The sequence below is a fragment of the Strix uralensis genome, chromosome 3 (genome assembly GCF_047716275.1).
Source record: "Strix uralensis isolate ZFMK-TIS-50842 chromosome 3, bStrUra1, whole genome shotgun sequence".
In the NCBI taxonomy this organism is placed as follows: domain Eukaryota; kingdom Metazoa; phylum Chordata; class Aves; order Strigiformes; family Strigidae; genus Strix; species Strix uralensis.
This window is the reverse complement of record NC_133974.1, coordinates 84,628,861-84,647,492: the sequence shown is the minus strand read 5'-3', so window position 1 is coordinate 84,647,492 and position 18,632 is coordinate 84,628,861. Positions and strand designations below refer to the sequence as shown.

Genomic DNA, 18,632 nt, shown 5'->3' with positions numbered 1-18,632 from the left:
TACGATTTGGGATTTGATAGTGTATTTATTTCCAAGTCCCACTGGCAGGTGTGCTTGTCTATACATTATGTACACAGGAGGTACTTGCAAGCGATGGCTCTCTTGGATCCTGAGCTGTTTTATTTACTGTAGCATGGAGGGAAACACCGAAGTCCAATATCAAAGCAAATAAATGCAGACTGCAAAGAGTTTTGATGGGGCACAAGTCCTTGCCTCTTCTGTCAAGCATGTCATGAGTGTCAGATGAGTCTTGGCCTTGCCTGTTGACATGCCAGGCATGTCACATATGCTTTCTCTGGAAGCCTTTCAGTCTGTCTATCAAGCACGTCGTTAGCAGCAGTGACAGGCTGCTTGCACTGCACCACACCAGTGCTACCAGTCTGCTGTTACTTGCAAATGCCTCAGCACCACAGGGCTTGCAGAGGCACTTCAGACACTCACAGCTTCATTACATGTGTGTCTTCCCTGAAAGCAATATGACAGCTCTGGGCACAGTGAAGGAAAGGGGGAGACGTGCAACTGCATTACATGAGATGTAGGCACTTGCAAGTGCCTGAGTGGCAAGGGTGGGATTTTGTAGCTTGCTCTTACATCTAAATTCCAGCCAAATTGTGATTCAGTGCTTGTAGAGCTAGTAGTTACACTTCTGAAGGCCAAGTAAGATACCTGTATGTGCTTAAACCCTGTGCTGCTGCCTTTCCCACCTGGCCTCTCCTCCAGTGGGTGTGAACAGGGACACCCAAATGTGCAGTCAGAGCTTTGCTGTGGCATGTCCATCCTGCTGCACTGCCGCAGGGATGGAGAGGAAGTGTGAGAGGGCTCCTGCTCACCACAGGGGAAGGCACTGTCCCCACTGCAGCCTCATCTGCCAGATACCCTCTCAAAGGTTGCTTCTGAAAGGGTCAGCAGCTCTGACACAGCGTGGGCCCGAAGGACCACGAGCTTTGAGGCTGTGCTGTGTGCTGGCTCACAGTCCCTAGGTCCCTCCTGGAGAAACCCCAGCAGCTGTCCCTGCTCCTGGTTGCCAGTCCCAGGAGGAGAGCTTTGTTTTGGGGTTCATCCTGAGGCTACCCCCCAGCATGCCAGGCAGCGCCACCCTCACTGCTGGTTGTTTTTCACATGGGTTGTACAGAAATAGGAGGAAAGAGGGAAGAAAACGCATCTCACTGAAAGACTTCACACTACCTCCCTCTGCAGACAGGAGTGTCCCCAGCACTCCCACTGTGTCACACAAAGTTGGGTGGCAGGACTGCTGTGCTGCCCGGTGCCCTGACAGTCCCTAGGGACAAGCATCTCCTCACACATGTCTTGCCATATGTCAGGATGCCACATCTGGTCTGCCCAAGACCAAATAGCTCAGTCCTCCTCTGAGTCCCTTCCCCCTGTGCCCAGGCCCCTTGCTGGCCTGTCACCAGGGTGGGAGATGGCTGTGTTAGTCCTTGGGTGTGGAGATGGAGTCTCAGGAAGCCACCCCCCCCCCCCCCCCCCCCCCCCCATTCCAATGTGTTACTCCTGTCAGTGCCAGATGCCACTGTGAGGGGCTGGGACATGTGGCAGGAGCATCCCATGGCCCCCACTGCCCTGGCTCCTGCTCTGCGTCTCTGCTTCATTTCTGCTTCATTGCTGCTGGGTTTTGAGAGAGTCAGCCTTTCCCAAGGCAGTGCTGATAAGAAATGAAGGACAGCTGGTCATGACCGAGACCACCACTTGCGTCTGCTTCCCTGCTCCCTCTGCTCCTTCCTGCCCCTTTGGGAAGGGGGGCATCCAGAGCAGGATTAGTCCCCCAGTGCCTGTCACCTGCTGTGGCACAAGACCTAACTTGGCTGGGAAGCTGCTCGAGAGCTCCTGACCACCCCAGCTCTTCACACATGACCATGCACCTGGGAGAGCATGAGAAGTGTCTCTGCTCCAGCGTGTGCGTGCCCATGTGGGTATCCCTACACATGGGTGGGCTTCTTCCTCCCAGACCTCAGCTGCACCCAGCGGTGAGAGACGGCATGTACAGACCAAGGAGCAAGCTGCACACGCGCAGGAGAGCCGCGGTCAGCCCTCCGCACACCTCCTCTCTTGGCATCCTACCAGCACTACAGCTGACAGCACCACAAGACAGCTGAAGAACACAAAAATACGCATTTTTTTTTTTACTTTTATCAAAATGGCCAGCACGTCCAGCTGGGATAACAGCGGCACTTCTCTGCTTCTAGGATAATTTCAGGACACCCTTGCTTCTGTACTCAAAAAGCCTAGTTTATTTGTTTTCAGGGTACAGCTACCTGGGCAGGTGGGTGGGCAAGCGCAGACACCAGCTGGGCTTTGGCGGGTACATTTTGCAGCCTCTTGGCTGCCACCACCACAAGGCTGGCCAAGTTCTCCTGCAAAGAGGAGTGCTTCCCAAAAAGTTAACTCTTGGTTGCTCTACACAGCGAGGTATAACAGCCTCTTTGGAGCACTGAAAGCATTGCCCAGGTATGTGAGCAGACAGTTCCTCAAATGGTGGGCGGAAAATAGGCATTATTATCATTATTGCTGCTAATATTAATAAGTGCCTGCTAGTGCAGAGAGGCAGGAGAGACGCCCTGGTTCCTTTTCCTTGCAGTTACTCCTGGCCCTGGCAGAGCCCCCTTGGCACTGGGGCAGTGGGATACTGGGGCGGATGCCAGAGGACACCTTGCGCTGAGGGCTGCCAAAATGGCAGCAAGGTCAGCAGGGAGACACGGGGGTTTCCAATAACCCCCACAAGGTGCAGCTCTGTTGCTGCTGTGACATGGGTGTTCACATAGGGTGTAGGACTAAGGGCGTAAGCAAACATTTGGGGTGCTACAAGGAAAGCAGTCCCGGGGGAGTGGACCTGCCACCCTGCTGCATACTGTGCTGCCTGGCCCCGTGCCCACAGCCACTGGGCAGCTGCAAGTCCCCATGCACCAGCATTATGCTGATCCTCCACCTGCGACACACACACATATGCCTCAGCCACAAGTGGGCAAGGGCAGCCCAGCTCTCCTCACCTCTCCGCAGCTGCTGCTGACTGACATGGGTGCAAAGGATAACTGTGCCACCCTGCAAGCCTGCTGTTGCTTGTAGGAAAGTGAGGCCCCTATTAAATTTACAGGTTGGGAACAGAAACACATAGTGCGCAGCTGGGGCTTGCAGGAATGTGCCGTTAGAAACAACTAGGTCTGGTGCCACAGCCTGGCAATAGTCACTTGGAAGGGCCCGGCAAAGGCTGACACATGTCCACAGCAACATGGAGATAGCAGCTATCCTTTGTATCACACTCTGGAGCAAATTACCTCTTTTCTGAAGCAAAATGTGCAAAGCACCAGGCTGGGGGAGACGGGGGCTCTGGGAGCTCACGGATGCCTGGGCAGGCTGACGGGCAGGATGTGTCCCTGCTCTGCAAGGATTTCTGTGCCCGCTCAGCCATCTGTGTGGGGTCCCACTCGGCCAGCGGGACAGAAGAGGAAAAAGAAAGGCAGAAGGGTGAGGGGGAAGAAAGGAGACAGAGATAAGGAGTCACTTACCCTCACTCCCATGAACCTGTCCCTCAGAACGATCCATGAAAGCAAGAACACAAAAGCTTTGTTGCAGCAGAACAACACGGAGACATCCGTAGTGTTTATTTTCTTTATTGCATGTAAGTAAAGGTAGTTTGTGAGTGTCCAAAGAACACCAAAGGGTGCTGCCTTGGTAAAAAACACCTTCAAAGTCAAGCCATTGTCTCCAAAAAATCGGCAGCACTCCCTAAAACAAGGAGAGAAAGGCAGCGTTACTACACAAGCCAGTCACAGTCTGCAACAAATATATGGGTTTCTTTTCTTTCTTGCTCATCTTCTTTTTCTTTGGGGAAGGAGAGGCACACACCTTAAAGAGGAGAAAAACAAGTTTCAGCATCTGCTGCAACAGCCTGCACCTGCACAGGGTATGAACACACGGGGGCTGCAAACACAGAAGGGACAGCAACGGAAGAGCGAGCAGAGAGGTGAAGCCAGGAGGTAAAAATCTCACTTCTGCCATGAGCAACTTCACAGGGGACATCTTGAAACAGCATGGGGTTATCCTCCTCCTTTCACCTCTGTGGGGATGCCGAGGGAACAGGGCTGGCAGCAAAGCCCCTTGCTCCCCACTACTGCTGCAGCCATAGGACCTGGCTCAAACCCCTGGCAGTAGCAGGGGCAGGAGCAGGAGGAGGCATCTGGCAGCTGCCTGCTCCCACTGGGGCAAGGACATACACTGGCACATGGCACAGTGGCACTTGAGGACAGTCAATGGTGGTGCCATGGCCCGTACTGGCCTTCCTTGCTTTCAAACCTGCAAAACGCCTGAGGCCCTAAAGTACTTTAATGAGGTGCTTTGACAAAATTTGAGCAAAATTAAATTTTTCACTGACAATCAATGCCCAATAGGTTTTCACTGCTGCCTTGAATTTCAATGTTTGTTTCCTGAGACTCAGCATGTAAGGCTCATTATTTGGAGTCTGGTGAAAGTGTGATTTTGATTCACTTTCTCAGAAGATGGGGATGTATCAAGCGATTACCTAAAGAAACCAATCCATGCTCTGAGCCTCTTCAGATTTCCCGCATCACTAGCTCTATGGCTGTCTATATCCCCTCTGCTGCAGCAGGTACAAGGCTGCAGGGCAGAGAAAATGCATTTTTTGTGTTTGCTGCATTTTGTTGCCTGCCAGTCTCTCATACAGGGTTATAGCTGCACAGAACTTGACCATCTCTTGTACAGAACTTGGCCCATCTCTGGATACGATGACCCTGGGCTTTGGCTGCTGTACACGGACACTTTCATCTGAGCTGCTGGTTCTGAATCGTGTCACTCGGTGTCACAGCCAGCACATCAGTGTCCCTTGTCCTGTACAAAATTATCTGCTGGCAGCAGCCTATTCCTGGCTAAACCTCTTAACTGCATCTCTGTATGAGTAAAAGAGCTACCCCTCTGCACCACAAACTGCAGCCTGACTTCCCACCTGCCAGCACCATGCAGGGCTGTTCGGGGATGCACGCAGCACTGACAGATGCTGCCTGTGCTCAGCATGTGGCCTGGATCCACTCTCCCCTTCCACAAACACTATACCCACTTCAAATCTGGTTTTTAGCCCTGTGAAGCACTGTCTGGTCCAGCCACTTGCCACAGGGGTTGCAGGCAGTGCATGGGGATGCAGAGAGACATTTGAAAAACCCAGTCCTGAACTTCACTAGAGGCCTAAACCTGCTTCTCAAGACACCAGGGAGGGTTTGACTGCCAGGGTGTCACAGGCAGGCAGTCTAATGCTCTGAAGACAAAAAAATGCAGGCACAGTTTAAATTAAATGATGTTAAGTAAGATTAGTATGAGAGGGACAGGAAGGCCGTAGTCAAATTAAAGGACTAAAATGCAATTTATATTTGGATTCATTCTGGGAAAAAAAGTTCCTCCTGTCAAAAATCTGTTCCCCACATATAGAATTGGGTACCACTATTTCATATACAGTAGAAACACATGCTTTTACTGTACTGTGGGCCTGATTCTTGTTTAGCAGATACCACTGGATCCATACAGTAGCACAACCTGACACTCACCCCCATACCTGAAGCACCCAGTGTAGTGCTGTGATGCCCTGAAGGACAGCCTTGCCCTGGCACAGATCAGGACTCTGAGCTGCATTTCCCCCTTTGGGAGTCTCCTCTCACTGGCCTAGACAATAAAGCTTCCTTTTAGCTGTTTTGGCTGGTTTCACCAAGTTTGAATTGCTTCTTGTAGGCTAGCTCCAGCTTCCAAAGGAGACCTCCTTATGGCAGAGGTTCCTCCATCCAGCAAGGGGTTGTAAGGGAGCTTCTCCCTGAGGACAGCTGGGGCTGTGGAGGATGCTACCAGCTCTGCACCCATGTGCACAGCAAGCACCATTGTCCAAAACGGGTGCACTGCTGAACCGTGGGCTCTTTGTGGAGGTAGCAGATGGGTTAGATGGCTTTCTTGGACATGGCATCTTCAGCGAAGCCTGAGGAGCATTAGGGGAAATGTGGTATGTTTTGTGTGCCAGGATGACTATATACTGTACAATAACCCCCTCACAATTGTGTCCCCAGGTTTCCTACTGCTTGTCGGGGAAACTGATTTTTCCTTGGTGCCATAACGCAGCTTGTGAAGCCATACAAGGAAGGATTTGATGAAGAGATTTATCAGTAATGGTAGATAAATAGTTATGGGAAGCAAGACAGGACTGTGATATAACCTACACTGTAATCCCAAAACAGTTGGGGGATGAAATCACTCCAGAAAAACCAACCTTCAACTTTAAATATTTTGACAGAACATTTTGGACACAGTTGCTCCTGCTGTCCAGTAATTTCAGTTTTGCCCACAAGGGTACCTCGTACCCAACGAGTATCCTGATGTTTTATGGATAGTCTTTGGCAAAAACTGAGCTTGTGTCCTGTGGTGCTTCAGGCATGCCTGGTTGTGCCAGAAGAGCCTGTCTATGAATATTTTAACAATCTCATCTGCTAACAAAAATGTTATTTTTCAAGAAAGACAAAAAACACCCTACCCAGAGGGCAGTCTGAAAAGCATTCGGTGCCCTTTGAAGCCCAACTCAGCACTGTGGACTCTCATGTGAGGTCTGACCCCAAGTCTCCCGAAGCCACAGGACAGAGTGGGAGCTGGGGTTGATTTCTTGATGACAAGACAGCCTCTTGCAGGTCTACCTGCCCAGGGCAGGACACAGAGGGAGTCCTCTGCTCACACCAGAGCAAGCTGGCTGACTCTGGGTCAGTGGTGAGATGGCACTGGGTATCTCCTCCCGGGACAAGTGTGCAGTGGCAGTGGAAGAGCTGCTGGGGAAGCACATCTCTCTGCAGGGAGACCACCAGCCCCCTCCAGCTTTGACTGCTGGGGCCAGCAGTCAAGCTGCCTCATTTCCAGGATAAAATACAATTTCTACCTCAGTTTATTCAGGCTTTGGTGAGCTGGTCTTGCTGCACAGCTAGCTCTAGCTCATCTGGGGTGAAGAGGGAAGGTTACTGGATGCCTGGAGGCTGCAGACTCTTCTCTTTGTTGGGTTTGTCTCTGGGACTAAATCCCTGCTATTTGCTAATGTGGGCAGAGGTGCCAGAGGTGTGCTTTGCAAAGAAAGCAAACAGGGATCCCCAGGTGCTCCCCTCCCCTCTCCTCCTGGCACTTGCCCCTAGAGTGAGTTTTCCAGCAAGCAGAGCTGAGTGGGGCTGTCTCAGTGTGCACACACAACCAGCCCGTCAGTCACAGTCCTCTGCAGGCTCCCACTCCCAGCTCACACAGAGTATGCGCTGTTGCCCATCATACCTTAGACTCACTGGGGAGCTCTCAAAGACCTTCTGGGCCATACACCTACAAGAGCGAGAGTCCCTGGCCTATCTTAAATAATGGCAGTTAATAACAAGCAACCTTATTTACTTAGAGAGTGTATATTTATAATGTACCTTCAAGACATCCAGCTGGAGGAGGCCCTGAAGATGCTCTGGTAGTGCCCTGTGAGATGAATGTGCATGCGTGTGGCTCTGAGTCCCAGGGACACAGAGTGGTAGTGGGGAGCTTCTGCCCACTGACCTTAAGGTATGTACAAGCAACTTCTGATGTCTGAGCCGGGACCCCAGGCTCTTTCAGAGTCACTGGAGATGCACGTTCCTGAGCTGCCTTTGCTGCCCACCTCAGGAGGCACTGAGCCCAGGGAAACGCTACTTCTGTTTCTCTCCTTCAGCTCAAAAAGGGACCCCTGGGCGAGGAGCACAGACACAGGCACCTCCAGCACACCTCTGGAAGGAGAAATCCCACCCCCTGTGTTATCATCAAAGACTGACCAAATCTACTTCTGCCCACATTACCAGAAATCCTGTGCCTGACAGACTCACTTACCACCTCAACCCAAAAGCTGCCTTGCTGCTTGCTTACTGATACGGTTTCGTTTGCTGGGCTCATCCTGCTTTGCACACTGAGCTGTGGGACTTTGGGTGTGGACAATGGACAGAGAGGCCACGGGGAAACGCTGATGGAAAGTTCAGGCATGCCCTGGCCCTGTGCATCCCTTGGTCCTCCTGGGCAGGGAAGCTGCCCGGCAGACATCCTGCGGAGTCACCCTGCTGAGATGAGCTCTCCTCAACTCTGTGTAATCCTCCATAGGAGGAGTAAATTCCTACAACTGCTGGCAAGGAGCTTTGGTGTTGTGGGGTCTAATGCTGTATTTTTGAGATAAACCAGCTGCCTGCATTATTTTCCTCGATTTTGCCCTCATGAGCTAGAGCTCCATTGTAATCACAGCAGTTGGTTTAAAAAATAAATGCAAGGCATTAGCCAAGGGAACGTCAAAGGCCTGTGTAAGATTGGAATGGGAATGTCAAAGGAAGGGAAATGTACTGGATTAATCGCTGCAGCAGCAATAAAGAAAAGCTTGCTCCCACTCAGAAGTGTCATATCCATGTTCACAGACAAGCTGAAGGCTCATGACTGAAATAAAAGGCAGGATTACACTGCTGGGAGGATACATGCAAACTGAGAGAACTGCAGCCTGGTTTCACGTGGCCCTTGGGAAGTGTTTCCAGAGAGATGTTACACAGTGGATGTGCTCACCGTGGGGTGTTGCTGAGGGGGCTGCTGCAGCAGGCATCTTTGCTGTGTGTCGGGGTAACAGGAGGGTGCAGGTGAGAAAGAGGGGGACACGCTTGGCCTGGTTGCTCCCCACTTCCTCAGGATGCCAACCAGGATGGATGACATAAAGCCTATAAAGCCCAGCTGGGAGCAGAAGCAGCTGCCTGGCTTTCAGGGCATTCTCTGCATGGGAAGACAGCCATGGGGACAGACAGAAACCTGCCTGTAGGTATGAAACAAAGCAGTGAGCAGCACATGGCACGACACAACCCACCTTACTGCCGCTATGTCACAAGCTCCCCTCAGTAACAGCCCCCAAACAGGGCTTAGCAAGTCCTGACCGGCACTGGCCAGGCTGCACATACCAGCACTCCTCTCTCCCAAATGGGGATTCTGGTCCCCTGCTGCTTGTCACAGGGTGCCCTGACAATTTGGCCTGACGGAAATGTGTAATGTCACTTGGGAACAGCACGTAGCTGCTATGGCACTACAGGAACTGTGCTGGGATGGAAGATACTACAGAAAAGCCTAAGGCACAGAGATCTTACTGTTTGTATTTTTACTCTAAATTGTTTGCTGGTTCTTTCACATCTTTCACATACTAGTTCTTCTTTTTCCTCATAATCTTTTAAGTGTGTATCTTCATCAACCCAGCAGATGGCAAATCAGCTATGCCCCATTAGACTTGTCTCCAGCACAATACTAGCAAAATACCTCTGCCACTGGAACCGAGCATCCCCAGTGAAGTAAATCAGAAGTCATCAGTGCCAAAATTGCATGCTAAGTAAGAGTTAATCATATTGAAAGCAGGTGTTGCAGTCAAATAAAACTTGCAAATAAAATATGACAGTGAAGCTCCATTTTTATCCCCACTGAGCTCACAATTATGTTTAACACTATTCACCTTCCACTGCCTGTTTTGTCTTTAACTACTGCTATGTAGTCAGGATGTTTCTCCACTGCTTTGAACCTCATGCAAATGAATTTATAAAGTTCTGTCAAGACTAGAAGGAATGCTTTTTCCCCCCATTTTGCAAAAATATCCCACCTATGGAGAGGAAAGGTAGACAAGAACCAGAAAAAGCACACACAGCGTGTTCCCCCAGGCTGGGGGTTTGGTCTCTTGATACTCACTGCAGAACAAACCTATGCCAGAAAGGATAATAAGCCATTGAGCTGTTGTAACATCTTTGAGAAAGATGCAGCAAAGTAGAAAATATCTGGGAGAAATACACATCCTATGGGAATACTTTGCACAAGTCAGTTATTTCTCCTTTCCAGACTGTTAACTTTTGTTACAATTTTCTTATTGCATCAGTGTTCATATTAGAGCCTTCTCCTCCAAAGCAGGTTTGGATCTGTTGTTGCTCCTAGCAGGTGATATTTTTTCTTTGTAGACTGTGCTTCTTACTTTGACCTTGCAATGTCTGTACCTGCAAATTGAATTTGGCTAAATTGCTCCTGATTTTCAGCAGAATGAGCATTGCCTCCCTGGAGCACAGCAAAGCCGCCACTGTGCCAGTGAATCTGGCCTCTTGATTAGAGATTGGCAGGCAAAACATGCTTTGGTAATCCCTGAACCGCTAAAGGCCTGGATAAATAATCTGCAGATCCACTGTTAACAGTCATACATTTTCCGTTCAACGTACGGAAGAAGAGACACGGACTAAAATGTCATGCCATGCCTTCTGGGGGGACTTGCAAGGCAGTTGCAGTAAGAAAAGCAAAGAAGACAGACGAGGTGCTCTGGCTGTTAATAGGAGGGAAAGAAACTAAAGCCAAGTTTAATTTCTCCCAGTGAAAAAAAATATCCTACGACATTTTTTCATAATTCATCCTGTTAGGGCCACAGCATCCCTCATGCATTACGCTCACAACTGGAGGTAGGTAAAAGACTGCTGTACAGATAAAAGACACAAGTTGAGCCGAAATATTCCTCAAAAATTCTCTCCAGGAATGTACATGATGTGTTTCCCAGAAAACAGGATCATGCCTCCAGCTCCGCTTCCCTCACCCTCGAGCCAGTGCTGACTTGAAGGACAGTCATGACAAAATCAGCCTCTCAGGTGGGCAGATGTCAAAGCAGTGCAAGTGAAGGGTGAGCTCATGAAACCCATTTTACAGATGTGCAAGCTAGGGCAAGAGAGGTGAAGTCCCTGGGTGCAGAGGCAGGATGAGGGCTGTCTGTAGGCCGCACCTTCGGAGAGCTGAGGATTTGCTTTTCCCGCATGTTTATTTTATAGCCAACTCCTGTTACTTATCAAGACAGCCCCTGAGCGCCTTTTTCCTGAGTCACCGCAGGTTCACATGCCAGCAGAACAGTTGCACGGAGGCTCCTGTGGTGTGTCCCAGATCATAAAATGCTGTGAATAAATCTGCTAGCCTCAGCACTTTGCAGAGAGGTACCCAGGATCCTGCCATGGCTTTTATTGCCCCACTGGTCTGAGGCTCCTACAACAAAACCTGTATACCCCTGCCTCCAGCTTTCCTCCCGTGTACCCGGAACAGCTCAGGAAAGCTGCTTCCCAGTGCTGGGAGGGCACAGGTTCCTCCTTGGCTTCCACCAGTCCAAGACCTGCCCTGGGCGTGCCAGTGCCCCTTGCCTATCCCACTGCCTGCACTGCCTGCTGAGGCACACCACAGCCCATGGCCATTAGTCAGAAGACAGGGCCAGGCGAGCGGCTGTGTTGCTCCTCAGAGAGGCCCTGTACTTATCCAGTCTGGTCTGTCTGTGCTGGGGACTGAACTAGGGTTGCAGAGCCTGGCCCTTTGTTCTCTCCTTATACCCTGCCTAATGGGTGAACGCAGCCCTGCAGCCTGGCAGGTAACATCAGCCCCGGTGACAGCACTGATTTTTGGACTTGGAGGCAGGGGGTGCCCCTTTTTTTCCTAGAAAAAGCCTGGCAGGTTTGATGTGGCTGCTTAACTAATACTGACCATAGTAATGGCTGGTGATGGTGCACCATTCAGCTGTTTAGTGAGTGAATCATCACAATCAGGCATTTTTCCTTTACCAGATCTGTGCCTGAGAAGAGCTGAAGAAATGCTTGGCTACTGTCAGAAAATCTCAAGCTTGGAGCACCCTGTCCTTAGAAAGGACAAGATAGCAAGCACAGCCTGTCATAAAACCACCGTTTTTGCAGCTGATTTCACAGGGAAAAGTTTCTTCAATTAATTGCTCCTGTCTTCTGGGTCAGGTCAATTTGAGATCATGTCTACAAATCTTACGTGGCAGGAAATTCAAACAGCAGGTCACTCACGGACTGTGCTGTGCTGTGCCATGCTGGCATGCTGCTCCCAGCCCAGCAATGAGCCAAGGTCCACGCCAAGCACATCCATCCACAGCCACCACAGTAAGGATCTCAGCCCTCCCTGGCGTGCCCCAGAGGGGATCCCCCCTCCTGTGCTGTCCCTCTATGTGCCTTTCATCTATTCTAGGAGTTTCCAGCTCATTTGCAGAAAATGCATTCTGATAGGCAATGAAATGAGAAAATTGTCTTTTAAATGAAACAAAAAATCTCCAGGCTGATCCTTCTTCTCTGAACTAAAGAGACAGAAGCAATTGGTTTTGCTCAACACTGTACACGTGCCAAACTAGGCATTTGCACAATAAATGGTCCCAGGAAATGCTTAGCTATGGATTTACATAATACGCCAGAATGGCTCCAAAAGAAGCAAATAATACAAATCTTACAAACCACCTGAATACACATTTCCAAGACAAGTCTTAGCACACACTCAGAAACCTTAATGAGAAACTGTTTAAACTAACATTTTTTTAAAAAAAAAGTTTAAAAGAACAAGACCAAACCACAGGGAAGATTCACATACTGTAAACTGCCTTAGAAAAACACCAGGGTGGGAGTCTTGGGCTGCAGAAGCACAGGGAAAAATCTGCAGCTTCCTGGGTGGAATGGTCCTCCATCCCAGTTTGCTGTGTCCGGGGCACTAAACCTGTTCTGTTTGCCTCCATCCATGTCCAGTGAAGAGCATTAGTCCTAGGATACTCTACAGCTTTTACACACATGACTGCAGCAAAGGCTGCATAGGATGAATATTTCATTTAATTTCTGCACCTGAACATACTGCAGAATTTTGCATCTAGGTTGTCTGTTGTGGGAGCAGGACCACCAGCCACCCCTGATGGGACATGAGGGAAAGTGCTGAGGAGAAGGTAAAGTCGAGCAGCAGCACCACTGCACTGCTGATACTTTAGAGAAAGAGCACCAGCTGTAGCAGTGCGAGCAGACATTGCAACAGATTTCCCACAGAGTCACAACTATCCACGACCACCAGAGTGAGCTGAGCTCACTTCGGGGTGTATTATCACAGTGACTAGATGGTTCCTCCAAAGTCCCTCTACAGCTTGCTGCATGGGGCAGGCTGGCATCTGCAGTTCTTCCACCAAGCCAGAGAGGACATGCCATTTTGGAAAATGCAGCAAGTATTGCTGGCAATAAGCAGCTTTTAACGTGACAACATGCACTCAGTGATCAGACAGCTGAAGTTATCACATGGTGCATTATCTAACATTTTCTGCCTTTACACCCTAGAGGCACTCAGAGCCTAAATTGCTTTATACTCTTCTAGATAATCAGCATTATACAAATAAAATGTAATACTGTTGTTATATGCAAGCTCCAAACACCCACAGACCAGGCAGACATCACACTTGGACAAAAAGATGAGCTTTCTAGTCACTCTCAAAGACTGCTTCATGGAGCAGCTGGTTAGAGCCCATGAGGAGATGCAACCCTTGACTTAGTCTCGTGTAGCATGCAGGATCGGCCTTAAATTTTAGTCAGAGGCCACCAGACCAGTGGCCAAGAGGTTCTCAGACTGGACATTTCCCCTCCACAGCAGCAGTGGCTGAAGCTGGAAGGGGCAGCAAGGGGAATGAAAGCTTCACAGGGGCGTGGGGATTACTGGCATGTCCACAGTGCACGCAGAGGGACGGTTCCTGCTGTGTTTGGGGCTGGGCTGGAGGACTAGTGTGAGGGAACTGGTCCATTTGCATGGGGGGGTGCGAGGGAGTTAGGTTACGTCACATTGGGACCTGATGTCATGCCCAAATGGAGTAAATAGAAAGGACCATCAGCTCTGACAGAGCCATGTCAAGCCACGTGCAGGCAGGCCAAAGCAGAGTGGGAAGAGCAGTTAGTGAGCTGTATTGAAGCTAATGACGATCCTTACAGAGTTATGGAGCAAACTGGCAAAATGAGCAGCAGCAAGTTGCCAGACAGTATTTACTCAAGAGTTCAAAAAAGCCCAACAATGGAAGTGGGGAATTCCTAACAGGGCTCTGTACCTTTGCCCTTAAAACTGCCTTTCTGCCCAAGCAAATATCACACTGATTCTTTAAATCTAATTAGTGTTGTGACTGTGGCTGGCATCCATTTTGAAGACCAACCATTGCTGGTTAAAGACTGCACTGGTCACCTCTTCCTCCTCCTTGGTTCATCAAGGAGCAATGAGGACAGGGAAGGCCTGATTCAAGGAGCATGCTGACACAGCTCAGGTGTTCCTGCTGCTTGCAAGAGTTTTCAGCCCAGCAGACTGCCTGGTGGCAGGTGCCCTTAAAGCCTGACCCCGGCAGGACTGTCCTGCTTTATACTACGTGCCTAATGACTGCCATCTTCAAAAACAGGGCACTGATTGCTCGGAGCAACCTAGTGTTAATGAAGTCACATCTTCCTGAGGATCTCCCGCTGCACCAGTCAGGTAGAAGTGGCCTGGGGACACTGGGTCTCCAGAGGGACTGCTCCCTCCGGGACTCTTGCTCCTCACTTTTATCATGTGCAGCTGAAATTAAAAAACCCTGCAGGGCTCAGCTCCAGCACTGCTGGCCTGCAGGGAAAGCCTCTCGCCTCCTTGGGCTCAGCTTTCCCCTGGGTGGGCAGCAGCACAGTGCAGCCCCACTCCAGGCCGGGGGCAGCACCGCCCCAGCCTCCCCAACACCCTGGGGCTGCACCCTAGCTTTTGGGAAGGGCACCCCAAGCTGCCAGAGGAGCTGCTTCAGGGCCCCTTTCCTCAGCCAGCAAGGCTGGGTGCTGTGCTGGGGAGCAGGGTCTGCATCCGGGGTGGCCTGCAGGATACACTGGCACCGAAGTCACACCTCACTTGCATCTTGCATGGCCCGGACTGTCACATGAATGTGTTTGCTAATGTTGGCCTTCAAAAGGTGAGTTAATCAAAATATTTGGGGAAAAAAACCCCAAACCCCAAACCCACATTGTTTTTAATGTTACCTAAGTGGACTAGGCAATTCCCTGCATGTCCCAGCAGTTTGGAGAGGCACCTCAAGCGATGTTGCACTTCAGTTACTGAAAAGATGGAAAGTCTCCCAGGGAAAGTGCTGGAAAGGGCACTGGGAGCCTGAATTTGAGGTCCATGGGGATGCTCTATCACAAATTCCCTGTGTGAGCATGGCCGAGTCACAGCCAGTCTGCCCTCGGCTCGGCAGCGGGGTGTGAGGGCACAGGCTCAGTGTTATTTCCCAGGTCTGTGTTGAGGTACATGCAGGCAAGCATTAGTGCGGCATTCAGCGTGTGGTGAGGGACAGCATATACAAACTAAGGCAGAGAAAACCTAAACATTAGGCTCTCAAGGCTTTCACTGCCGGAGTCAACATCGTCACTGCTCTTCGTCATCTTTCAAAATTTCCATTGACGTCAGTGGATGTTCTGGGTGTGAAAGGCCTGCAGAGTCTGAAACTGTACAGCTATCACTTGCGGATATCTTAAGCATGGCCTGATGTGATTTATATCTGGCTTGTGCTCTTCAGCTGTGACCTGAACCACTTCCTACTTTTTGGAATAGTCAAAAATTAAACTTTTAGGAGAAGATGGCCAGCTGGCCTCCTGTGAATTGGATTTTTGTAGTGGATGGTACAGGCAGACAAAAAACCATGCAAGAATAAAATGCTTTGCTAATAGCTTCTGTCTTGGCTTCTGGAAATAGGGGGGTTTGGCTCTGCTGATTTAGAAGCACAGTGCTGACAGGAGGGGGAACAGTGCTGTTGTGTCTTGGGAGAGGGAAGAAACAAGACAAGAGGCAATACAAGGAGAAGAGAAACGTCTCAGCAATAACACTGGCTACACAAACACCTTGAGATAGCTATTACTGAAACACACACATATATATATAGGTTGGAACATGTATCTAGTATACATACACTCACACGCACATTTACTCTTGGACCTTTATGCTTGTGGATTGTCAGAAAGACTCTGCATGGAGATATGGTTCCAACTGGGCATAGCCCTGCCAGCCCATGGCCCTTCTCACTGCCAGCCTTAGGCCATGGGCGTAAACTACTGCCTCTGTAAATCCTCACTCCATAGCAGCATCATGCTGTAATACAGAAAACGAGGGAAATAAATCAACTTCACAGCCTAAGTACTAATTTCTCAGCAGCATGACAGGATACTGGGACAGCTGGGAACAGGAAGTCACATGAGTCAGAAGATACCAAAAGAGACACCATCAACTTGGCAGCTGGTCAGTGAAAAGAAAGAAAGTTATACAAAAAAGAAAGCAGAGAGCTTGCTGACCTAACAGAGAAGCTGACATTTACAATGCACAAATTGCCCCTAGATGCATAGAAAGGAATAAACTTTTCTAAATACTTGTATTTGTGGTCATTTTTAGACTACCTTTTATCAAGAACAGGTGACTCTTTTCTGTCTGAAGCTTGTTTGCCTTTTCAATTGCACTGCTGATGTCCATTTAATACAAAACCAGAGCACTCTCTGTGCCATACTCCCTTACTCCCCGTTGTTCAGCAATGTCATCCCAATCCCACACACAGCAGCACAGCAGGGAGGGGAGCGAGTCCTGAATAACCCATGGAAGTGGAGCGAGGAGGTGTCAAGACACTGTGATGGAATCTACCCTCATCCCAGAGCCTGATCTAAACAGCACCCTTCAGAGCATAGCGATCTTTGAAAAGCAGCCTGTAAGAGATTGAGAAACTCGGCAGTCTTACGTCACATGAAGTGGAGGAGTACAGCTGATGAGTTTGGTGCCAAAAGGGTGGTGTTATAAAATATGATGTACAGCACTTCTGAGATTCATATTTCCAAACAGCTTTACTTGTTTTGACCTTTCTCCCAACAGGCTAGTCCTTCAGAAAACATGTTCTACGATACGTTGCTGTTGCTGGCTGCATTAATTTTGTGGAAGACCTTAGTATAAATGGTAAAAATAGAGTGAAATGTAACATGAATTGAATAGTTTCTCTGTGTTACTGGAACATTTAGGTCTCTCAAGTGGCATACAATAACAGAGAATGGCTTGGAAATCAATTGCCTGTTGTCCAAGAGAAATATGTAATTTTTGGCTCCCCATATAAGCACTTTCTTGTTTGAACAGTAAACAGGCAAAGTAAAAAATAGTGACACCCACTGTGTTTTTAAAGAAGGATTGGATAGCACAGAAATAGAGCCATAGCAGCTGAAAGTCCAAGAGACTGTGCTTGTGAAGAGTTAGGTAGATATAGCTCCAGTGAAGAGCTGTGGGAACTCATGTGGTTTGGATCTTTGAGGACATGTTCTACAAATGTTGGTTGAAAAGTTGTAAATTTTTATTTTCATTCAGTTTTCAGTGAAACAAAATGATCATTCACTGAAACAGAAGCTTCTGAAGAAGGATACAGGTTAAAAAAACTTACAAAAAATACTGAAACAGGTTTTAAATTGTTCCATTTGAACATTTTAAGTGAAATCTGCCTTTTTAATTCAAAATTAATATTAAGTAAATCTATAGTGGAAAATAATGGAAGTGATGATCAAAATCAGCACAAAATATTAAAAAAGAATAGGCAAGAATGTATTGTAGTTGAAAGGTGGTTTTATTTTCATTTCCCATCTGTGGATACTCTTGGATATTGCCTTTCATCCATTTCGGACTTCTTTTAAAATTTCAAAACGCCTCCTGGAAAAAGAAAGTCTATTAATGACCCTTTATATTATCCCTTAACAACTCTTCAATGTGACTGCATAAAAGGCACTGCTGACCCAAGCTTCATAGCTAAGGAAGAACTATGTCTTGAGGTAGGGGAGTTTTCCCTCCATAGCCTTACAATATAGTCAATAGTTATCTTCATAAATAAGACCCACAGGAGGGAATATTAAAATAAACCATAAACTTGACTCTGCTAGAGAGATCATGCATGTGCCAGTTCAGGAGCCTTGTCTCTAAGGAATTTTCTCCTCCTTTTCAGAGTTACAAAGGAGTCTGTAAAATTACGGGCAGTATTACATAAGGATTCTATGTAAAAGTGAAACTTTCTCTGAAGACTCTGCTCAAGACATAAGAGTACAGAGCATCACTTTAATTTTCTTTCTGAGCACCAGAGACAGGTCCAGAGGGTGGATGCAAGTCACATTTGTCTTTCAGTCTTCTTGCACTGTGAGGGGTCTACATCCTTGTAGTTGTTCTTTCAAGCTCTTTTTATGCCTATGGATATGGTTCAGAAGCTGAATCTGTTTCATGCTCCATCATTCTGCAGGCCATGAGCTTTCCTTCTTTATACCCTCTAAAGAAGAGAGGAGGACTACTATGTTTCATGCTGGGTCCTTCCTCCAGAGAGGAAGATGAGTTATCACAGAGCAACTCCAGGGACGTGCTTTGTCTCTGCTCTTGAAGCTCAGAAAATTTCTATCTCCTTCCATCAACTCCTTGCAACTTCCCAGACTCCCGGTTTAAGGCCCTCGACGTTTCAGAATTCTGGAAGTCGGTAACCCTTGCCTCTCCTCCTCTGCTGAAGCCAGTAGCCTCCATTTCCAAAGGATCTACAGCCCGTTCTCTCCTTGAGAGCCGTGTCATTTGCACGGGAGAAAGGGCTGCCTATGGGCTGGGTATGCACAGAGTGTAAAAAGGTGCCTCCAGAGATCTGCCATTAGCAGCCACATGTCCATATGCATCTTCTCTGGGATGCGGCCACTGACAGGAGAACTACGAAGCAGTCCATTAGACAGCAACAGATACAGATGCTCCCCAGCTGTGGCAGGAATGACAAACTCCAG

General features: G+C 48.7%; 1 protein-coding gene across 3 annotated transcripts in view; it reads right to left on the bottom strand.

Annotated features, from left to right (window-relative positions):
- The window catches only part of SLC35F3 (solute carrier family 35 member F3), a 184,245-nt gene that overhangs the window by 9,947 nt on the left and 155,666 nt on the right, over positions 1-18,632 (bottom strand). For all 3 annotated transcript variants that reach the window (XM_074864818.1, XM_074864816.1, XM_074864819.1), the window contains exon 3: positions 3,522-3,741. In XM_074864818.1, the coding sequence (XP_074720919.1) occupies positions 3,522-3,741 (220 nt within the window). The remainder of the gene's footprint in view (positions 1-3,521; positions 3,742-18,632) is intronic.